Source organism: Babylonia areolata, chromosome 25, assembly GCF_041734735.1.
Source record: "Babylonia areolata isolate BAREFJ2019XMU chromosome 25, ASM4173473v1, whole genome shotgun sequence".
Lineage (NCBI taxonomy): Eukaryota > Metazoa > Mollusca > Gastropoda > Neogastropoda > Buccinidae > Babylonia > Babylonia areolata.
The window spans coordinates 32351461-32373405 of record NC_134900.1 but is presented as its reverse complement, the minus strand read 5'-3'; the positions used below and the strand labels follow the sequence as shown (position 1 = coordinate 32373405).

The 21945-nt window shown below is 42.0% G+C and overlaps 2 protein-coding genes across 3 annotated transcripts in view; one reads left to right on the top strand and one right to left on the bottom strand.

The window, feature by feature from the left end:
• Positions 1 to 223: 223 nt before the first annotated feature.
• Positions 224 to 8456, bottom strand: LOC143299544 (uncharacterized). 2 transcript variants are annotated; one of them, XM_076612827.1, is made up of 5 exons: positions 7367 to 8456; positions 6536 to 6701; positions 5853 to 5897; positions 4760 to 5100; positions 224 to 3213 (listed from the first exon to the last, which is right to left on the bottom strand). In XM_076612827.1, the coding sequence occupies exons 1-5, from the start codon at positions 8258 to 8260 to the stop codon at positions 3022 to 3024; spliced, it is 1638 nt and encodes a 545-aa protein (XP_076468942.1). In that variant the 5' UTR covers positions 8261 to 8456; the 3' UTR covers positions 224 to 3021. The 2 variants fall into 2 exon arrangements, with proteins under 2 accessions (XP_076468942.1, XP_076468941.1); XM_076612826.1 differs by having other exon boundaries at positions 224 to 3208.
• A 123-nt stretch (positions 8457 to 8579) lies between these two features.
• Positions 8580 to 21945, top strand: part of LOC143299703 (ubiquitin-like modifier-activating enzyme ATG7) — a 32242-nt gene continuing 18876 nt past the window's right edge. The window contains exons 1-11 of the mRNA XM_076613067.1: positions 8580 to 8830; positions 11741 to 11795; positions 12819 to 12936; positions 13428 to 13505; positions 14773 to 14889; positions 15973 to 16116; positions 17027 to 17115; positions 18206 to 18327; positions 19446 to 19536; positions 20647 to 20791; positions 21501 to 21659. Of these exons, the coding sequence (XP_076469182.1) occupies positions 8695 to 8830; positions 11741 to 11795; positions 12819 to 12936; positions 13428 to 13505; positions 14773 to 14889; positions 15973 to 16116; positions 17027 to 17115; positions 18206 to 18327; positions 19446 to 19536; positions 20647 to 20791; positions 21501 to 21659 (1254 nt within the window). The 5' untranslated portion in view covers positions 8580 to 8694. The remainder of the gene's footprint in view (positions 8831 to 11740; positions 11796 to 12818; positions 12937 to 13427; positions 13506 to 14772; positions 14890 to 15972; positions 16117 to 17026; positions 17116 to 18205; positions 18328 to 19445; positions 19537 to 20646; positions 20792 to 21500; positions 21660 to 21945) is intronic.

The following is a 21945-nucleotide window of genomic DNA, read 5'->3' as shown; positions in this document are numbered from 1 at the left end:
CCACCCCCAATGAAAATTCTTACAAGTGGGTTTCATGCTCAACATTTTTCTAACAAGCTAGATTTATGGCCTTCTCTGACTGAATTTTGTATTTTTAAGTGAATCATGACATGGTTAAAAATAAAAATAATAAAAAAATAAAAAAAGAAGAAGGAAAAAAAGAAGCCCAAAAAACTAACAAACAAAACAACAACAACAAAAAAACGATTGAGAGAAAACTAGAGTTAAGCAAAACCTGCTATAAATTATCTCTCCCTTGACCGACATGGTTTTTATGTAGTTGACCCTCCCCACCCCCATCATTTTACTTTAAACTACCGGTAGTTCATGTGATGGGACTTCTTGTTGTCGTCCCATATTCATACCCAAAACTTTTACCTCAGTCCTATGGGATGTCACATCAAGTGAAAGCCTGTCTCTTTTACCTCTGCTTCAAGATTTTGTGTGACTCCTGATCTGTGAGGCTGTGTTAGATGTGTAAATTGGGCATCATCGTTTACACATGATACAGTGCACTTACACAACTATAAAAGAAGACGGTGCAATGAACAGTTTAAATTAATACTTTTTTTATTTTACACAAAAACATTGAATGCAGTTGAGATGGGGGATGCAGAATTATGCAAAACTGTACAATCACCTTTTCAGTCCACCCTCACCTGAATAATGTGTGTCACAGTTATTATTTATTTATATTCATTTGTCTGTTTATTTTATCATTGATCTTTTTCCACCAAGAAGACCGCTCAGAAAAGTTAAAAGAATAATGGCACAAACAAAATATTGATTATTCTCTCTTGATTATTCTCACAATGAATGCAATGTACAAAAGTATATCCCATGGCTGATTCAGATCATAATTAGTGTTAATACTCATTAAGCATGCATATCTTGTGTATTTAATATTTAATGATTATCACATGTGATTATCTCATAGTGATCATACACCTTTAAAACTCCCAAAATTAAACCAATGAAAAGAAAATACACATTGTGTTCTTTACGCATATAAAAGGCTTGAAATAAAATTTGCAGCATACTACTGCATGTAGTAGTAAATCAAGTCACATGATACAATAATATGTATGAAAAGCTCAACATAAAAATTTGCAGGACTCGAGTACAGTTCACTAGCAAATTACACACATCAAAGATGAAATTCATGACCACCGGAAAATGAAATGAACAAAATTTTGAAAGAATGCTCCCATGTCAGTAAGCACTATGTAAAACACAATCTGTTCAAAACAAAAGAAAAAAAGGTCAGCCTATTATTAATTACAGCCTAGACATCCACATGGGCCATTATCAGAACTTATTCTTGTTATTCTTCTTGATGCTTGTAGTCCAGCCGAACGCACAGGGCCATATCAGAATGTCAAACCATACAAATGCTCAACCGCGTCGACACAAAACTGTCACATCTACAAAAAATCACTAAGACAAACCCACAAAACATGTTCACGACACAGTATCCCAACCAATCATTTAGATCCTTATGGCAAATAAGACTAGGCCATGCTGAGGACGCCAGCCATTCCGCTGAATTTATCATCCCCAGATTACAAAAAATCGTAAAAAGGGAAAAAAAACAACAACAATACTTCAAAGCCAAAAAATCAACAACAAAAAAACAGAAAAAAGGCCATATGATATAGGCAAATAACATTGCAGAATGGGCAGCTAGTGCCCATCCCATTGTTTACATCTCTACACCTATCGCCAGAGCAAAACAGCACAGACAGTACATCACAGACTGCAGAAAAGAGAAAAAAGTGTCAAGGCTTGCTTGAAAAAAGAAAGGGGAATGGGCTGGGAAGGCAGAAAAAGGAGACGACAGTGAAGATTAAAAAAAAAAATTTTAAAAAAAGAAAAAAAAAGAGGCAGAAACAAAGAGTGACAGAAAAGAGGAAATTTCTAGCACAGTATTTCCAGAAGGCTGGGATACTGTTTATACTGAAAGACCCCCGGCATCCCCACAAGGGGGGTTATCAGAACTGAAAATGTATATATCACAAACAAACAACACTTAAAAATAATTATTATTTCTACTTATATGGTGCAAATCCCCCATATAATCCGAAACAGACTTAAGCGCATCACATCAAGCAAGATTAGACAATAGTGCATAACATACCTCAACACATATATCTACATACACCAAAACAATACTACAAATTGCAGATAAGAACTATCACACTTACGTGCACACAAACACACACACAAAGGCACAAAATATGCCCACTCACACACACACACACAGATACACGCATTATTGTGCATACACACACAGTAAACACCCACCCACAAGCACCTGATTTCAATGAGGGTCAAGAGGAAAAACAAAAAATGGTTGGAGAGTGGGAGGAAGCAGACAAACATCAAACCGACAATAATCTTCTTTCGAGGTTGCTTGATAACAGCTCTTAGATGGGTGCAATAGCCGAGTGGTTAAAGCGTTGGGCTGTCAATCTGAGGGTCCCAGGTTCGAATCACAGTGATGGCACCTGGTGGGATAAGGGTGGAGATTTTTACGATCTCCCAGGTCAACATATGTGCAGACCTGCTAGTGCCTGAACCCCCTTCGTGTGTATATGCAAGCAGAAGATCAAATACGCACGTTAAAGATCCTGTAATCCATGTCAGTGTTCGGTGGGTTATGGAAACAAGAACATACCCAGCATGCACACCCCCGAAAACAGAGTATGGCTGCCTACATGGCAGGGTAAAAACGGTCATACACGTAAAAGCCCACTCGTGTGCATATGAGTGAACGTGGGAGTTGCAGCCCACAAACGCAGAAGAAGAAGAAGAAGAAAACAGCTCAAAATAAGTGAACACCAAGTTTCTTTGCAGAATGATTTTGCATCAAGGTTGGAGCCAGGCTGGAGATTCACTCAAATCATCAGATAACCAGCATCATGCTGACAAACTGCATCAAAATGTCTAAACGTGTTCTTAACTGCCGTTACATCGGTGGATGGACACTTAGGCTGTACAGCAGCAGTTTGGCGTGTGGTCTTATCTGTTTGCTGCCTTGCCAGAGACCGCAGCGCGTACCATGCGACTGTTTTTCTCTGCAATCCTCTCCAGCTGCCTGACAGTCCTGCCAAAACTGCGAGGCGACTCCACCTGGATGGCCGGAGTTGGACTGCCTGAAACTCTGCCTCTGCGGGGCCGTAGGCTGTAGGGTGATCCCAAGGGTTTCCTGTTCTGTGAGGGAGAGAAGATTAAAATATCGAGGCAAGGAATGGCAAGAAGTTTGTTTCAAGTGCCTCTTGGAGGCACTGAAATAATGCGTATATTATGCACCCTTTTAGAGAAGATTAATCAACTAGCAAGGCAAGGTAATTGCAAGAAATTTATTTCATGTGACCCCTGGAGGCATTGAAACAACACGTACAAATGCAATTTCTTTTTACACACATCTTACAAACAAAAATAGTCATGTCAAAAAGTAAATCATGCTGCATGCTTTCATAAAATGTATTTGGTGGCGATGTTTTGTTTTGTGAAGTAGGAAATATTAGCTTTACAATTTAACCACCTTTCTTTTCCTTTTATTTTCATGAATAATGGAGAGATGAGTTCTCAAGGAGACTTAATGTGGGAGGTTATCTCAATTTGATTTTGAAAAAAAAAAATCTGGTGAATTCATCATCCTGTGTGACATGAGGTACATAAGGGAGAGATGAATCCAAAGTACCAACACTGGAAGAGAACACTAAAAACATCACACTGTTTAAAGCACACCGGTACTTACAAAAAACACAACAAATGAAGCCAATCCACCTTTTGTAATAAAAACAAATGAAGGAACATCAAAATCAAAATGTACAAAACAAAGAACTGTACTAATGGATGGAGTCTCCCGTCAGTACGACAGATGAGTAGGCAGGCAGGCTTATCTGTCGGTGTGTGTCCTCATATGGGAAAAGAGGCCGATTCTGGATGCACAGCACTTCCCACAGGTGCTGCAAGGGAAAACATCTCTGGAAGTTGAGCCCTGCTTCCTTCGCTCACGCTTCTCCTTAATGGCCAGTGTTCTCTTGTTTTCAAACATCTTTACGCCACTAGAGCACAGCATCCTCCAGCGAGAGCGGTCAAGGGCATCAGTTTCCCAGGAAGCGATGTCTATGTCACAAGCTTTGAGGTTTGTCTTCAAGGTGTCCTTGAAGCGCTTGCAGGGTCTTCCAAGTTCGCGATGGCCTTCCTTCAGCTGGCCATACAAGAGCATCTTCGAGATCCTGCTGTCTGTTACGCGGACAACGTGTCCCGTCCAGCGTAGCTGGCACTGGATCAGCAGGCTTTTGATGCTGGGCAGGCCGCTCCTCTCTGTACTAATGCATTTAGACTAAAGCACAAACCAGAAACTTTTCAGATTTACCACAATCTAACACTTGTGCACAATGACAAAATGTATGGTATGATACAATTAGCCACGCCTCTACATGTTAATGTTTTCATGTCTATTAAGTCTAAGTCTTGTTCGCACAAAGTCAACTACAACAACAATAAGAGCACTACCATTATTATAGTTCTTGTACAACTTTAATTCATTGGAAGACAAATGTAGTAACCATACACACAAACAAAGAATAAATGCAGTCAACTACCTCAACAGTACTAGCACTACCATTGCTTTAGCTTTATTACTTTAGCTTCGTGAGATCATAGACGACCATTACTTTAATAAACTTCTCAAACAACTTGAATTTGTTAGAAGACAATCGTTTTCCACCAAATTTAAGTTACTCACCATATCAGACGAACTGCTCATAGCAGGGACAGCCCCGTTTGATGATAGCTGGGAGTACCCCCCTGTCGTTATCCACCGCTCCATCTGTCCCCTCATTTCCTTCAGTGGCGTCGTGCTTCGAAGGTCCCGAAGTTCTTCCATCAATGACGCTTTCGTCAAGGCGCTAGCGCTGCTGCCGTGTATGGTGTCAGCGGTGAAGTAGCTGTCTGTGTCGGCCAGGCTGGATCCTGTTTCTTGTAGGATGTATGTTCTGTCGGAGCTGGAGTCCTCTGCGTCAGAGTCGGAGGTTTCAGTATCAGAGTGACTGGTGCTGCACTCTAAAGCCATGCTTCTGTCACCTCCTGTGTGAACAATGTATTTTCGACGTGTTAATATCTCGTTTCTGTCTTCTTTTTCAAATTTTTGTTTCTTTGTTTCCTGAATGATGTATTTTCTGTGTGTTAATATCTTGTTTCTGTTTTTAAAGTTTTTGTTTGTTTATTTCCTGTCTCACTGCTACATCTTCTATACACTCTTAATAACTTTCCTTTTTATTTATTTATCTTTTTACATTCATTTTCAATTCTATAAAATTGAACAGTACACATGTCGTTCATAATCAGCTCATACACCTAATTCTACATCCATCCATACGCATGTACCTAAGTATGTATGCAAGACATGACATGGGATTACATTATTTTATGTTACAATGACCAAAAAATGCATGCACTAAACCATTACACGGCAAAAATGCAGTCTTGGAAAACACTTAGGGTAGTTACATGCTGAGATTTCAACTATATGGGACCAAGCCATGTGTGGAGAAACTTTTTCTAAATTTGCATTATGAAATAAACTGGGCTTTTGCAATGAATTATAAATTCAACAAACTATATCCAGATCAGTTGATTTGTGTGCCAAGTGAGTGGCCACGCAAAAGAAATAAAAGTTTTAGGACTGGATTTTCTAAATAAATTCTTCCACATCATCATTACGTATTCAGAAATAACATTCATTAACAATAATGCACAGACATATTTCATATTTACAAAAACTGTGTTTGCATACACACACAAAATTAAAACTGACAGAAAAGCTTCACACTGCTTACCTGCAAACCCATTTGGTTGTGCTTCCACAGACATCAGCTGAGAACCTATGGTAACAAACAAAAATGAATTTTCACTTCAAATAAAATATGATTCAAGTCAAGGAAGCAGAGTAACATTTGTTCTTATACATGTTTCCTATCTGTTACAAAATGGGAACCTAATTTGAAGACTTCATGACATAATACATGGGGTTACATCAATATCATCTGAACACACTCTTCTTTTACCTAAAATAATTACATTAGTCATTTATGTCCATGATAAAAATCAAGACACAGCACTGATTTGCAATATTCATATTTGGTTAAGAAAATAAGTCTGTAATGTTAATCATCACACTGATCTACTACATGTATATTGTCTCAGTGTCCGACATGCTTAAGCGTTGGTGTGCATCACAGTATGTGTGTATGGTGGTTTTTTTGGGTTTTTTTTTTTATGTGTGGGTGTTGTCCTGTGTGCATGCATGTGTGTGTTGTGTGTATGTGTGTGTGGTGCATGTGTGCGTATGTGCATCTGACTATATATAGTTCCTTGTTCTGACTTTTATCTAAATAGCAGATTACTGCTCTATAATCTGGATAATCAACAAAAGCAACGTTTAATCTGGCAAGGAAACCCTTTTCAACATCTTTTATAAATCTTCTTTTGCTGTTGTGACTGAATGGCCAGTCAGCCTCACCATGCAGCAGACGTTTGAGGTCTGAATTCTGTTTCCTGATCTCCACCAGCAACTGGTTATTGGCGGCGTTGATGTCGTGGTAGGTGTAGGCAAACACCGCCAGCACAATGAGACCTGTCACAGCAAACAGCTTCCGACAACTGTTCCGGATCCAGTACATCCAGTCCTGCCCAACAGAAACATGGGAATGCATTAGTAAAGTGATTCATTTCAGAAGCAGTAGCAACAGCAACAGCAACACAGAAGCAGTAAACCCATGTTAAAAACAGGCCAGCCAACTTCAAAAGAGTATTCCATGGCTGAGCAGAAGTAATAATACCCAGTGGTACTCTATAGTGGTAATGATAAAGAGCAAGAATCAAACTAGGAGTAGGATATAAATATTTGTGCAAATGTGACAAAATGTGACTTGCATCAAACCTGAGTACTGGAAAGTATGTCTGCTCTAGTTGGGATTGTTGACTATAATTACCCAAAGCAAGAGGACAGGTTCCACATTCTGTTAATGTGCCTGCTCCAACACTTTAACCACTTGGCTATTGCACCCATAGAGTAGATGTGTCACTCACTCACTCTGTAAATTTCACTGTATTCAGTGTCTTGTATACTTTTCACTCTTACAGTTACACATGGTACACTCACTCAAGCATATATCCAAGCACACTTGAGTATACATGCTTACCCTCACAGATACATCATACATGTTATAGTTTTATAGTATACATTATACAAGTACACTTTTACATAAACAGCAATTTCAGATTCAGAAGATAAATACTTAACTACTATTTAACTTTTAAGTGCTAGATCTCTAATTTGGTTATTACTTACATCATGATCCTGAAGCTGCAATGAGGTCCATTCAAGGAAGTAAGGGGACCATGAGGTGATGAAATATTCACAGAAAATGCTGACTGTCACAATACTGAAGAGCCAGAATCTTGCCCCACCAGTACGTGTTGTGGAAGTCAGTAAGTAAGAAACAAGAACTGAGAAAAAATAGTACAGAATGGAATAGAAACCAGAAAATTCTCCCAGGACAGTTTGTTTCAAACTTGCCAGCTGGTCAAAGACATCTGTGATCAACAGACGTTGCTCTTGTGTAGTTTCTTTGAAAGACTGAAACAGGCGATTTATTTCAGTGGATGAGCTGGACAATGTGTTTGTGAGATTTGCAGCATTTTCAATAAGGATTTTTTGATTTTGCAGGCTGTCATTCTGTTGCTCCATTATTTTAGTCTGAAGATGGGAAGACTTCTGCAGTTGTGCTGCCACATGGGATGAACTTTCAGCGAGCACAGAAATAGTCTTCTCAGTCATTTCATTCCATACCTGAGCTCGCAGGAAATAGCAAATGTTTTGGGTGTGGGTAAAGAAAGTTGTGAATGAGGCTCGATCAGCGTCTTCCAAGGTTTTGGTGCACGTCTCTAAGGTGTCATCTTGGTCGCATTCATATTTTCGCCTGCCTTGCAGATCAAGGAAACAGTTGAGGTAAGCGAGAGCCAGGCGGCCTTGAACGTTGTCGGTTAATCTTTTACATCCACTCTGCATTAGTATCACGGCATCTTTCCAGCACTGTCCGTAGTGTGGCAGTTCTGACTGGTGTTGTATCAGTTCGAACTGTTTCCTACCATCTTCATAAGTATTTTGATCCACTTGCGTAGCCTGTGTAGCTGTGAAAAACCAGATCAACATTGCACAAAATGTAAACAATCCCTCGCACATTTTGATTTTAAAAAGAGACTCAAATTTATGAAATTCTATAACTACTCAGAGCACATGCTGCCATCGTACTGAAATGCGGCAATCGATACTATCCAAATCAACTGAGAGATGTTTTCCTTCCTGCAGTACTTTCAGTCTCATTTATTACATCCCTTGTTTATGTTGCTTCTTGTGACGTTCATCCAACGCGCTGAGAAGTCAGCCATTGCACTTCCGATTCCTTTTCCCAATCAAAACAGTGGTCAGTTCAACCCAAATCAAATGACCAATCAGTTGCTGTGATACAAAAGGCAGTGCAATTCCACGTGATCAATCACAACAGACGCCCCGAATATCTCGTGCCTTTTGGACGTGAGAGAAAAAAAAATTGTGAGAAGAGGCCTGAGGTTGCTTTGTTATAAAACAATATATGACAGCAGATATTAATTTTTGTGATGGCTTCAGTATTGCAGTATGTTCCATTCTCAAGCATGATTGAGCCTGGCTTCTGGCACAAACTGTCAGAAAATAAGCTGAACGTTTATGGGTTGGACGAGGAACCGAAACCAGTGAAAGGGTTTTACTCGAATGGTGAGTAGCAGAGTACTGTAACCGGTGTCGTCATTTTTGAAAGTTTCGGTGACTGAATAGACGCAGCATCTCAGGAATACTTGAATCTGTTTGGTGAATTATTGGTGACCTTTAACGGAAGACACGTAGCATGCAGTTGCTCCAGACAAAAGACAAAAAACTTCATTTCAATATACTTACTGGTTACTGGTTTGTGTCCGTGTTGAAGCTCTTTGGAGCAGGTCTTCTCACTAATACAACTGAAAATGCATACGTGGTGCAAGATGTCGACAGCGACTAATAATAGCAATCTGGGTCAAATTTTGCAGGTAGCTCCTTCCAGTGTGCGTCGAGCCTGTTATTGAAAGCACTGACAGATGGAGCTGTGACCACACTGTCTGGCAGGCTGTTCCAGGTGGCGGTTACGCGCTGAACAAAGAAACTGCTTCTGATGTTGAGTCTGCAGTGTGATTTGTCCAACTTCAGGCTGTGCCCTCATGTATCTCTGCTTGATAGTAACTGTACAGGTCATGCGTGTATTTGTACATGTCGATCATATCCCCCCTGAGGCGGCGGTGCTCAAGACTGGGCAGGTTCAGTGCAGCAAGGCGCTCTGGATACGGCTTGTCCTTCAGTGATGCAATGAGCTTGGTGGAACGCCTCTGTACGTCCTCTAGTTTGCAGCACAGTGTCTTGTGTCGAGGTTGCCATGCTGTGTGTCCATACTGAAGAATCGGGCGAACTAGAGACTTGTATAGCTGGATGAAGACTGCGGGGGTGAGAAAGTCGAAAGATCTTCGGATGACTCCAAGAAATCTGTTTGCTTTTGCAGTCGTTTGGTTGATGTGGTTCTTGAAGGTCAGCCTTTTGTCAATCAGGATGCCAAGGTCCTTCTCTACCTCACTTTCTGCAAGTTCCACAACTATCAGTTCCCCTTGTCCATTATGGCCTTTCATGTGGTATTTTCTGTCTGTCTTTGGGTTCCCTATTTTCATGACTGAGCATTTCTCAGGATGAAACCGCATTTGCCATTCTGTTGACCACTCATGAAGTCGATCCAGATCATCTTGCAGTGTTGCCGTGGCGGTATCATCGTCGTTTCTTGCAAAAACCTTCATGTCATCGGCGAATAACTTGATATGGCTCTGGACATGTCGGGGCAGATCATTTATGTACAGCAAGAACAGAACTGGACCGATGACGCTGCCTTGTGGGATGCCGCTTGTCACCTCTCCCCTCTCTGACATTGCGCCGTCAGTTTCAGTTAAAAAATTTGATTACGGCTCATTCATATTTCGTTAACAGATAAGAAAGTGAAATGAAAATGAATGAATGAATAACTAGAAAACCATGCCTTGATTACTATGTAGTCAGCATTATAAAAGGTAAGAAAAAAATTTTTTTTTCTATTTAAGACCACCATCTTCTTCTTTCCGTTACATGACCAACATCGACTTGCCGATGGTCGTGGTTCATGCATGTTGGGTATTTTCGGGTCTCAATAACCCACCGAACGCTGACATGGGTTACAGGATCTTTAACGTGCATATTTGATCTGCGTGCGTATACACACAAAGGCGATTCAGGCACTAGCAGGTCTGCACATATGTTGACCTGGGAAACCATAGGCGTCATTCAATTATACAGTAGCTGTTGGCAGTGTCACCTTTCCCCCAAGCATTGAATTAACTGCCTCATTTCCTTTATGAATACAGGACAGGACCACACATGACTGTCTGGGACCTTTTCACTAGCAGCAAGGAACCTGATTTTAAGCTGCTTTAGGGCCTTGATAATTCCTTCGTAAAGTGAAAAAATTGGTTTCTCTGACTGAAATTTCCTTTCCATTGAATTCCTGATAAAAGAATTCAGCATTATCATTTACTTAATCATACCTTAAATATTTGCATCCACCCATTCTTTCATAAAAAACCCCACTTGTTTGTCAATTGTTATATTGATATAAAGTGTACAGGTTCAGCAAGGAAGTGATACTCTGTCCACAACATATCTCATCTGTTCCAAAGCTTTTTTGATATTTCTATAATGCTTGGCCACATCATGCAAAAAAAAAAGAAAAAAAAAAGATGAACTCAGCTTTATGTTACTAGCATATTCTTTACTTGACTCACCTTAAAGAGGTTGGAGAGAGGTTCAAAATTACCTGAGTTGTGCTGCAGTCTGTCTAGTCTTCTAAGCCAGCTGATCTTAATCACTAACAAAAAAAAGTAAAAACATCACACATTTCAAGTCCGCCAACTTCCAAGGAGTAACAGACTGTAGATTTTTTTCAATCTGATTAATCTTAAAATTCAGTAAAACACGGAACTAAATTGTGACATATCATACTATATGATTTCCTAACCTACCTCTTTTTTTTTTTTTTTTTTTTTTTTGAGATTCAATAGACAAAATGGGTGTATTAACTATACTTTTCTACTTGCACCTTCATGTAATCTTTGTGGTCAGCTTCTGGAATGCCGAAGAATTGTAGATTGTCAAGGCTTGAAGTTCAGATGGATCAGTTTCTTTGTTCATGTTGTTTGGCTGATCTGGCATATCTTTCACTGTCTCAGACACCTGTTTTGTCTGACACTTTGTTGCTGTCACTGCACTCTGTCCATCTGCAAGCCTTAACACGGTTGTTGACAGATGTTAAAAAAAAGCAAAAAAAACTGTAACATTGACCACCAATCTCTTCACACTGATTGTTCATCCTCATTCAAGTTATTTCCCCCTTGATGACATCCATAACTTCTCTCACCTTCACAGTCTCCTCACTTATTCCTGTTCTGCTTTTCAGTGGACTTCACTTTCTTGTTCTACAGTTCAAGAGAGAGAGAACTGTGTGCGAGTGTGTGTGTGTGTGTGTGTGTGAACAGAAACCAAGGGAAACAAACTTCTGATTTTCTTTTCCTGTTGACTGTACAGGTGATCTTCCTGGACTGGCACCTCATTTGACGCTGGACTATGCTGCTTTTGATGTGTGAGTTGGGTTTTTTTGGTCGTGTGTGTGCATAATTATGGCCAGCCACTCAGTGTCTTTCTTCCAGTCTTTCTCTCTTCTGTCTCTGTCTCTCTCTCTCTGTCTTTCTGACACACACACACACACACACACACACACACACACACACACACACACACACACACACACACACACACACAACTTTTTAGAGCTTATTCATTACTTGTTCAATTGCTTGAGCAATCTTGTCTCATAATCTTCAGTCAAAGATACTAGATAGACAAGATAGAAAAAAATGTAATGCTGCTTGTGAAGTGAAGAACCTTGTACTCTGAGGAGGAAACAAATTCAGGATCATCATTCTTTGATATTTGTGGTTGCAGTTTCCTTGTTACTTCATGTGTAGGAGTGTACTATAACATGTATGGTGTTTTTTTTTACTTGGCTGTATTGGGAGGCACACTCTGTTTTCTGGGATGTGCATGCTTGGTATGTTTTTTTTCCACACCCCACCAAATGCTGACTTTGATTATGGGATCTTTGACATGCGCACTTGATCTTCAGCATGTGTATATATACACTGGAAGAGGGGTCAGGCACAAGCAGGCCTGCACATCTATTGACGTGAGAGACAGAAAATCCTCCACCCTTAACTCACCAGCAACACAGGACTGAGATTGAAAGTCCAGAGTTTTTGTCATTTTGTGTACCTGGTTGATGATATTATTGATAATTAAATGTCACTTCTCTTCAGAGTCTCTTTATTCAGATTTGAATTTTACGGGTCTGAGACATTTGTTGATGTGATCTCTTTGCTGTTTCAATATTTTTTTTATGTTTAGGTTTTCGTTTTACTTGGATTGAGTGAGATGTGAGTGAATTGGTTTGTATAACATTGTTTAAATCAACCTTTGAACATTATTTTGTGTTCCCTTTGACTGGCATAAAGCAGTGACTTGTGATCAGCCCTGAAACGGTCTCTTTGTCACTGGCTGTGCTATAACAGTGCAACTATAAGCATGATGATTTGATGATGTGTGGCAGGAAGGCCAAGGTTCCTCCTCGCAGCCTGCTGTCTGTGGGAACGCTGCGCAACGTCAACACTGTGGAGGCCTTCAAAGACTGTGACAAGAAACAGCTCATCACCTCTGTGGGAGCACAGGTGGTTATCTCCCCTTTTTTATTTTTTGAATTTTTTTACCCCTTCATTTCTGCCTGGTTTTGTCTCATGCAGGTTGATGCTCATGTACATATATGTTTACATGAACACACAAATTCTGGCTATTCAGGCAAGAGAATGAGAGCTCAATCTGTGATGCTTGTACATGATGCGTGTGTGTGTGTCTGTGTGTGCGTGGGTGCATGTGTGCGCGTGCGTGCGTGCATGCGTGTGTGTGTGTGCGTGCGTGTGCGTGTGTTTGTGTGTGTGTGTGCATGCGTGCGTGCGTGCGTGCGTGTGCGTGTGTGTGTGTGTGTGTGAGAGAGAGAGGCATAACTTGTTTACATTGCTTTATCATATATTTGCTGTAGTCAGTTTGTACTGTGTAAAGGTTAGGTCATTCTGATTACATGTGTTTACTTATATGTCTTAATTTTGTAGGAATGCTGTGCATTGTGTGCAAACTGATTATCTCAGTTTTTCCTGTGTAACAGATCTGGAATGACATTAAAAGTGGTGCTGCTTTGAAAAACCCAAACTTGCTGTCCAGATTTCTGCTGCTGACATACGCAGTGAGTGAACTTTTGGACAGTCTCTTAGTTTTAGCATTGAAATGCTTATTAGTTCTGGACATAGTGCAACAGTTTGACACAATTATATTCAGGAATTAAATATTAATGAATAATTTGAAGATATATCTATATGTGATTTTTGTATGTATATGTACGCAATAGTCCTGTCTTGTGCTTTTTTCTTTTACGTTTGTGTCTTGGCCAAGAAGCACAGGTGGACATAGGACTTTGGAGGAAAACGGATGACAGTCATGAAAAGACAAGTTGATTAAGGATGGATCTAGAAAGAGACCAGGATGTGGTGTTGGGAAAAGATGGTTCTTGTTAAAATCCCCATAGCCCCTCCCTGACCATGGGGACAGTGAAATCACATCCAGTGTGTAAGGCTCAGCATGGGGAGGTGAGTCCTGATCGTCACTTTCTGCTCTTTTAACCTTCCCACTATTTTAACCTTCCCCAGCTGAAGCCGGGTACCTGTTGACACCTTTCCCAAGGAGACAACACATTGCAGGCCCTAACCAGCTCTGCCATGGCACTTGCATGGAAAAAATTGAGGATGAATGAAATTCCATGGGAGAGGAGGAGGGGGATGTGTACGGACAGACACCCCCTTCAGGTGTGTCCAGTGTAGAGATGGTCACCCACACGTCATCCTGCATGGCCACAGCACACCACCTGGCTAATGTTAACAGCCACAGGACACCACCTGGCTAATGTTAACAGCCACAGGACACCACCTGGCTAATGTTAACAACCACAGGACACCACCTGGCTAATGTTACCACCTGGCTAATGTTGACAACCACAGGACACCATGGCTGATGTTAACAACCACAGGACACAATCTGGCTAATGTTGATAATGATATATAAAAAGACAGTTTTGTGAAATGATTCAGCGCTTATAGCTTTTAGAGGCGTTTGATTGGCTAAGAGCGGACCGGGCAAGAAGGGGCGTCTTTTCACTGTTAGCCGCACAAAATTTGGCCAAGCAGAGCAAACCGATAGGCCTAGTTTGCATCAGTTTGACATGGTAAGTATATGTATCACCAAACATGGAGTATAATACAAACTCCTCCTTTTTGTCAAACTTGAAAGGAAAGTGATTGACCTTGATGGTATGCAGAAACAGGAAAAGTTACTCTTGTGATCACTGGATGAACTGAGAATACTTAACAGCTGCATACTGAACTGAACACTGAACTTTGTGCAGAACATCTGGTGATGAAAACTGTACTGAACTGAAGGCTTGTCTACCTGCCTTTCAGAACCTGAAGAATTACCAGTTTTTCTACTGGTTTGCCAGTCCCTGCCTGGTGGCTCCAGAAACAGTCCACTTGAACTCCCCGCCTGTGACACTGGATCAGAGGTTCAATTCTCAGCAGGTAAGTCATGAGATACAGACTGATATGTTTGGTAAATGGTAGTGCGTGGTTTGGGGCTTAACAGCTTATAGATCTACACATACTGCACTGTCACTACTCTCCTGCCATTTGTAAACAAGTGCACACACGCACACTCACAGACACGCATGTGCACACGAAAGTGACTATAGTGAAAGAGAACAGAAATTAGAATTCTTATTACGGATCTGGTTAAAGTACAGTTAACAACAAAACATTTTTGAAGGAAAAGATGTTCTGCAGCAGTTCCGTTTTGTTCTGCTCATTCCAGTAGTATTTTGTATTCCTTTAACTTGATAAGTCAGTCATAAAGACTTGCCTTGAGCAGATGTGATATCATTCTTACCAGTTTTCATTCTGCTTTAAGGGCTTTATCTTATGAAAATGTCATGCGTCAATGTGATAACATTTGTGCACTGCATTTTCAGTTCTGTGATGAAAACAAGATGCTGAAGGTTGACTCAGCAAATACCTATTGCTGTGGTCAGTAGGCAGCAGGATTGTTGTGGTTAACACATTTTACAGGTTGTGGTGTAACACATTTAAGACCAGCAGCAGCAGCAGTGGACTTTGTTTCAAAGAGGTGTCAAAGCATGCAGGCATGTTGACTGATATGTACTCCTCAACACACACACACACACACATGCACTTGCACACATGTGCACACACACATGTACACACATACACACACACACACACACACACACACACACACACACCCACAAAACAACAACACACTACAATACAACACACCACACCAAGACATTTTAGACTTTTTACTGGTGTCCAATATAAGAATTTGGTATGTGCAAGGGTGGCCTTTAAATGACATTCAATCATCAGCCACTCCGCATCCAGAAATCACATCCCCCCCAAAAAAAAAAAAAAAATAATGGCGGCTCACTTGTGCTCACTCACCACACCATATCAACCACACCACACACACCACACCCCATCATACCACACCACACCACATGAGAGAGAGATTATACCCACATCTTCACCTGTACCTGAGAGCCTGTGTGGTAATAATTCACCTGAGAGAGAGCAGCGTGTGTGGCACAGGTGGGCAGTCTGTTGGAGTCATACGACCAGTTCCAGCGACAGGGGGAGGGGTTTGAGAACTACTTCATTCTGGTGGAGGAGGGAGACAGCGTCACTGTGCAGCCTGTCAGCGCCATCACACAGGCCCTGGCTGACAAGAAAAAGGTACAGGTTCTCTTTGAGCGAACGGGGATTGTGATGGTTGGGTTGGGGTTTGATTCAGTTTGGGTTGGGTTGTTTCCAGTCAATTCATCCACGAGTAGTGATGTTCTCATTCGGTTTTGATAGAATATTTGTATTGTAGGGTTGTTGATGCTCGGTACTGACAGGGGTTTTTAATTATTTAAATACGATAGAGGTAGATCAGTTATGTTGTTGGTCAGTTTGGGGTAGTCCGTGTTCATGTGCTTTCTGTTGTGTTTTTTTTGTTTTTTTTTTTTAAGCAATTTTGCTGAAAGCTGATTTTAGAGTATTACACAAATTAGAGATGAAAGATGTTACTTCAGTGACAATTTCAGCTTAAAAAGACAGGTCACAATTCATCTGAAGGTCATTGTCTGCACAAATGCCCTTGACATATTTGTTAGACATAGAGACATCTAAACAAGCACAAGTTTTGACTTGATCTTCTGATATCCAGGAGGCCTTTGGTCTATTGTTATTGGTCTAAATCATATGATTTGATTCAATCTTTATTATTTATAAAATTGTAACTGATTTACGCACATCAAACACACATGCACAGACACATGCACACAGACACACACAGACACACACAGACACACACACACAGACACACACACACACACACACACACACACACACACACACACACACACACACACACATAGACACACACAGACACACACACAGACACACACACACAGACACACACACACACACACACACACACACACACACACACACACACATACACACACACACACACACACACACACAGCCCATTCAATCCTCGATCTGCCCTCACATACACTGACATACACATGTTGGTCATGGACACACGTGGACACAGAGCATAGTCTCAGATGACATTAGATCAGTGTGACCTGTGCAGGTGCTTGCTGGGTTCTGTGACCCATCCACTCTTGACAGTAATCCTGGGTGGCCCCTGAGGAATTTTATCAGCCTACTGGCTTTCCACTGGTGAGTGTGTGGGTGAGTGCGCTTGTGCATGAGTGTGTTTCCACGTGCTGTGCATATGAGAATTCTATGTAAACTTGTGTGCGAGAGAGGGAGTTTGTGTGCGCATGTATGTTCTCGTGCATGAGTGTGTTTGCTTGTGCTGTCTTTTTGTGTGGGAACTGTATGTAAACCTGTGTGAGAGAGAGAGTGAGTGTGTGTGTGTGCGTGCGCACTCGTGCATGAGTGCATTTGCCTGTGCTGTCTTCTTGTATTGGAATTGTATGTAAACTTGTCTGTGAGATAGGGCGTGTGTGTGAATGAATGAATGAACTGTGTATGTTTATGAAATGTGATGAGAGAGGAGAGAATTATGCATGTGTGTGCTTGCTGTCTGATGTTTTGATCAGAAAACTAATGTGGAATGTTGGCCTAGAGGTAATGCGTCTGCCTAGGAAGCGAGAGAATCTGAGCGCACTGGTTCGAATCACACCTGCAGTTGCCAGTATTTTCTCCCCCTCCATTAGACCTTGAGTAGTGGGTCTGGATCTTGTCATTCGGATGACAATAAACAGAGGTCCAGTGTGCAGTATGCATTTAGAGCACGTAAGAGAACCCACTGCAACAAAAGGGTTGTCCCTAGCAAAATTCTGTAGAAAAACCCACTTTGATAGGAAAAGAAAAAAAATTTCAGGCAGAAAAAATCCACCAAAAAGGGGAGGCGCGCTGTCAGTGTAGCGACACGCTGTCCCTCAGGAGAGCAGCCTGAATTTCTTACTCAGAAATCTGTTGTGACAAAAAGGAGTAAAACAATAATGCAAACACAAATCAGTTAGGTGTATTTTTTTCATGTCATGTAATTTCGAGAAGGTACGTGAAGAACGGAGAGGGTTGGGTGGAAAGTGAACATTATATGCACATTTAATTAACATGATACATGCATGTCACTGCTTTATGAAAGCTAAACAAACTATTTTCACATTAATGCATGTAATACAAAAGAGAAGAATCATACATTGTGATCGCTGTCTTTTATGCTACATTTATTCCAGTAGGTCTTGCACATTGTGTGAAGTGTAGTTGTCAACCAGTGTGTTTACCCCTGACTGTCCAGTGGCTCCCAACTGGCAGACCTGGAAGTGATGTGTCTACGTGATCGCAGTCGCCAAGGTCAAAGGGAGGTGACCCACAGCTTGGTTCTCTCTGTGAAGCTTTCCTCGCTGGCTGATGTTGAGGGTGAGTGTTTGGACGTTGTGTGGTGTTGATGATTTGTTATTGCGTTTTTAATGGGCATTTTCTGTGTGGAAAATTCTTTTTTTTTCTTTTTCTTTCCCAGCGAGGAGTGGGAATGATCGGTGTGCTTTCGGCGGGCGCAGTAGCCGAGTGGTTAAAGCGTTGGACTTTCAATCTGAGGGTCCCGGGTTCGAATCACGGTGACGGCGCTTGATGGGTAAAGGGTGGAGATTTTTACGATCTCCCAGGTCAACACATGTGCAGACCTGCTAGTGCCTGAACCCCCTTCGTGTGTATATGCAAGCAGAAGATCAAATACGCACGTTAAAGATCCTGTAATCCATGTAAGCGTTCGGTGGGTTATGGAAACAAGAACATACCCAGCACACACACCCCCGAAAGCGGAGTATGGCTGCCTACATGGCGGGGTAAAAACGGTCATACACGTAAAAGCCCATTCGTGTGCATACGAGTGAACGTGGGGGTTGCAGCCCACGAACGAAGAAGAGGAGGAGGAGGTTTGCTTTCTTTCAATTTGTTTGAGATCTTTTCGTCTAGAGAATAAGTTAACTAAATTGTGGCAGCAGGTGAGGTTTGTGGCTTTACGTGCAAGAAAGCTCCTAAAAATGTTTGTGCCAGGTTTGGAGGTTTTGTTTCGAAGCAGAGTATTACTCAGAGATTAGTGTCGTGTTACTGTGATTTCTGTTAGTTCACAGTTGGTGGTCGTTTGGCAAGAATGCTTTAATGGGTTGTAGGTTTGTGAATCTCACTCAGAATATTGGTGATAAGTCTGACAGGTGAAAATAGTCCGATGCGGTATTTGTTGCATAGCTGGAGTGTGTAGTGTGTGCTCGTGAGCACCAGAGATGTTTTATCGTTTCTGTTCATTTGCATCGTTTTGGATTGTGTGTGTGTGTTAAAAACAAATGATCAGTTCTGTGATACAGTTCTTTCATTCCACTACCATTACCACTCTTTGTGTGTGTGTGTCTGTGTGTCTGTCATGTTTGTGTGTGTGTGTGTCTGTGTGTGTGTGTGTGCGTGCGTGTATGTGTATATGTGTGTGTGTGTGTGTGCGCATATGCGTGCGTGCGTGCGTGCGTGCGTGCGTGCGTGTGCAGAAACCCCGAAGGTGTTGGGCTGGGAACGAAATGAAAGACAGAAGATGGGAGCACGCATGGTGGATCTCAGTGCCTCCATGGATCCTACAAGGTATTTGTTCATTTTGTGACACTCGTGTGTGTCACACAGTAAGAGTATATGAACCCTGTTGTCGCTGTCTATCTGTGTGGGTGGGGGTATCCATTGTAAATTTTTAACACTGACGTTTTCTCAGCAACAGCAAGAAATAGAGAAATCGAATCAGAGTTGTTCATACAAAATCCTAACCCTTAGCTTTATAAAGACTTTAACAGGTGCAATAGCCGAGTGGTTAAAGCTTTGGACTTTCAACAGAGGGTCCCGGGTTTGAGTCTTGGTAATGGTGCCTGGTGGGTGAAGGGTGGAGATTTTCTGTTCTCCCAGGTCAACATATGTGCAGACTTGCTAGTGCCTGAACCCCCTTCATGTGTGTACACACAAGCAGAAGATCAGATACGCTCGTTAAAGATCCTTTAATCCATGTCAGTGTTTGGTGGGTTATGGAAACAAGAACATACCCAGCATGCACACCTCTGAAAATGGAGTATGGCTGCATACATGGTGGGGTAAAAAACAGTCATACATGTAAAGCCTACTCGTGTACATAAGAGTGAATGTGAGAGTTGTAGTCCATGAACGAAGATGATGATGATGATAAAGACAGTGCTTGTGGACAGCACCTGCAAATCTCAATAAGTGTGCGTGCAATGATTTTGATATTTGAAAATAAATATTTGTTCTGAACTTGTGGACTGTGTCTGTGCATACTCAGCTGTTATTTTTTTCTTTGACTGTCCTGTCAAGATGAGATCATGCCAGCCTTGTCTGTATGTGTCCAGTCTCATTTGGTCCCCCAGATGTGGTGTAGCGTATATGGATTTGTCCAAATGCAGTGATGCCTCCTTGAATAAGTGAACTGAGCTGAAACCCCCCCTTCCGTCCCATCGCTCTCTTTATCTCTCTTCTGTCATTTCCATTTCTCTTTCACTGTTTTTGTTTGGTTTTTTTTTTTTTTTTTGCTACACTTTTTTCCCTTCCACTCTTTGATGATTCTGTTTCACCGATCTGTGATGAACCTCATGGTGGTGTGTGTGTGTGTGTGTGTATGTGTATGTGCGTGTGTGTGTGTGTGCGTGTGTGTGTGTACATGTGTGTGTGTGTGTGTGTGTATGTGTTCCCCAGGCTGGCAGAGTCGGCGGTGGATTTGAACCTGAAGCTGATGCGATGGCGCCTGTTGCCGGACCTGTGCCTGGACAGGATCGCGGCCACCAGGTGTCTGCTGCTGGGCGCCGGTACCCTGGGCTGCAACGTGGCTCGCAACCTGCTGGTCTGTAGGGGGGAGGGGTGGGGGAGGGGAGCGGTAGGGGCTCACACACACTCACTCACACTCACAGGTGTATGCACACACACAAATACACGCACCCGTTTATATGCATACCCTCTCCACACTCACACATATATGCACACACTCATACACTCACAAATACACACACACACCCACAAATACACACTCACATTCACACCCACTCACACTCACACATTTACGCAAACTTGGCTGTCCTGATCGAATCGGATGTGTCCCAAACACACACACGCACACACACTGTCACATACACTCAGTCTCTCTCTCTCACACACACACACACACACACACACACACACTGTGCCCCATCTGATGCGCACACACACTCAGACTCGCACACACACACACACACACACACACACACACACACACACACACACATGTGCCCCATCTCATGCACACACACACACACAGATGAACACATACACACAATCACATACACAGACACACACAAACACAGATACACACACGAACACACACAAACACACACACACACACACACACTCACACATACACGAACACACACACACAAAGTTACACATACATACACACACACATGTACATATGCACACATGCTCCTCCACCCTCCACACCCCCCCCCACACACACATAAACTCGAGCTTTCCAAAGAATTATCCCCAGGGTGATTGTTTTCATTGTGTGTGACCTTCAGAGTTGGGGTGTGCGCCACATCACGTTCTTGGACAACTCGACTGTGTCGTACTCCAACCCCGTGCGGCAGTCTCTCTTCACCTTTGACGACTGTCTGGACGGAGGGAAGCCCAAGGCACAGGCAGCTGCTGAGGCTCTGAAGAAAATCTTCCCTGGCGTGGTGAGCACTTTTCGTTGTTGTGGCAAAGGGGAGGTTACCTACTTCCGGGAGGTTATCGGCCGTAGCTACTTTCGTTTTCTACGCATAGGCGGGTAGTAGTTCGCACAGGACAGGAATGTCAGACCCCTGCCGGAGTCTGCACTAGTTGGGTCACGGTAAGTATGTTTCTTAAACATAATTTTAGATAGAAAACGATAACCAGGGGGACAAAGGGGACGTTACCTACTTCCGGGAGGTTATCGGCCGTAGTTCTCTCATTTTCTCCGCATAGGCGGATAGTAGTTTG

Coding starts and splice junctions, on each gene's coding strand:
- LOC143299544 (XM_076612826.1), bottom strand. CDS start 8,260: ATGTGCGAGGGATTGTTTACATTTTGTGCAATGTTGATCTGGTTTTTC. Junction 5,101..5,852: donor ACAACCAAATGGGTTTGCAG/GTAAGCAGTGTG, acceptor TTGTTCACACAG/GAGGTGACAGAAGCATGGCT. Junction 3,209..4,759: donor TGAGCAGTTCGTCTGATATG/GTGAGTAACTTA, acceptor CTCACAGAACAG/GAAACCCTTGGGATCACCCT.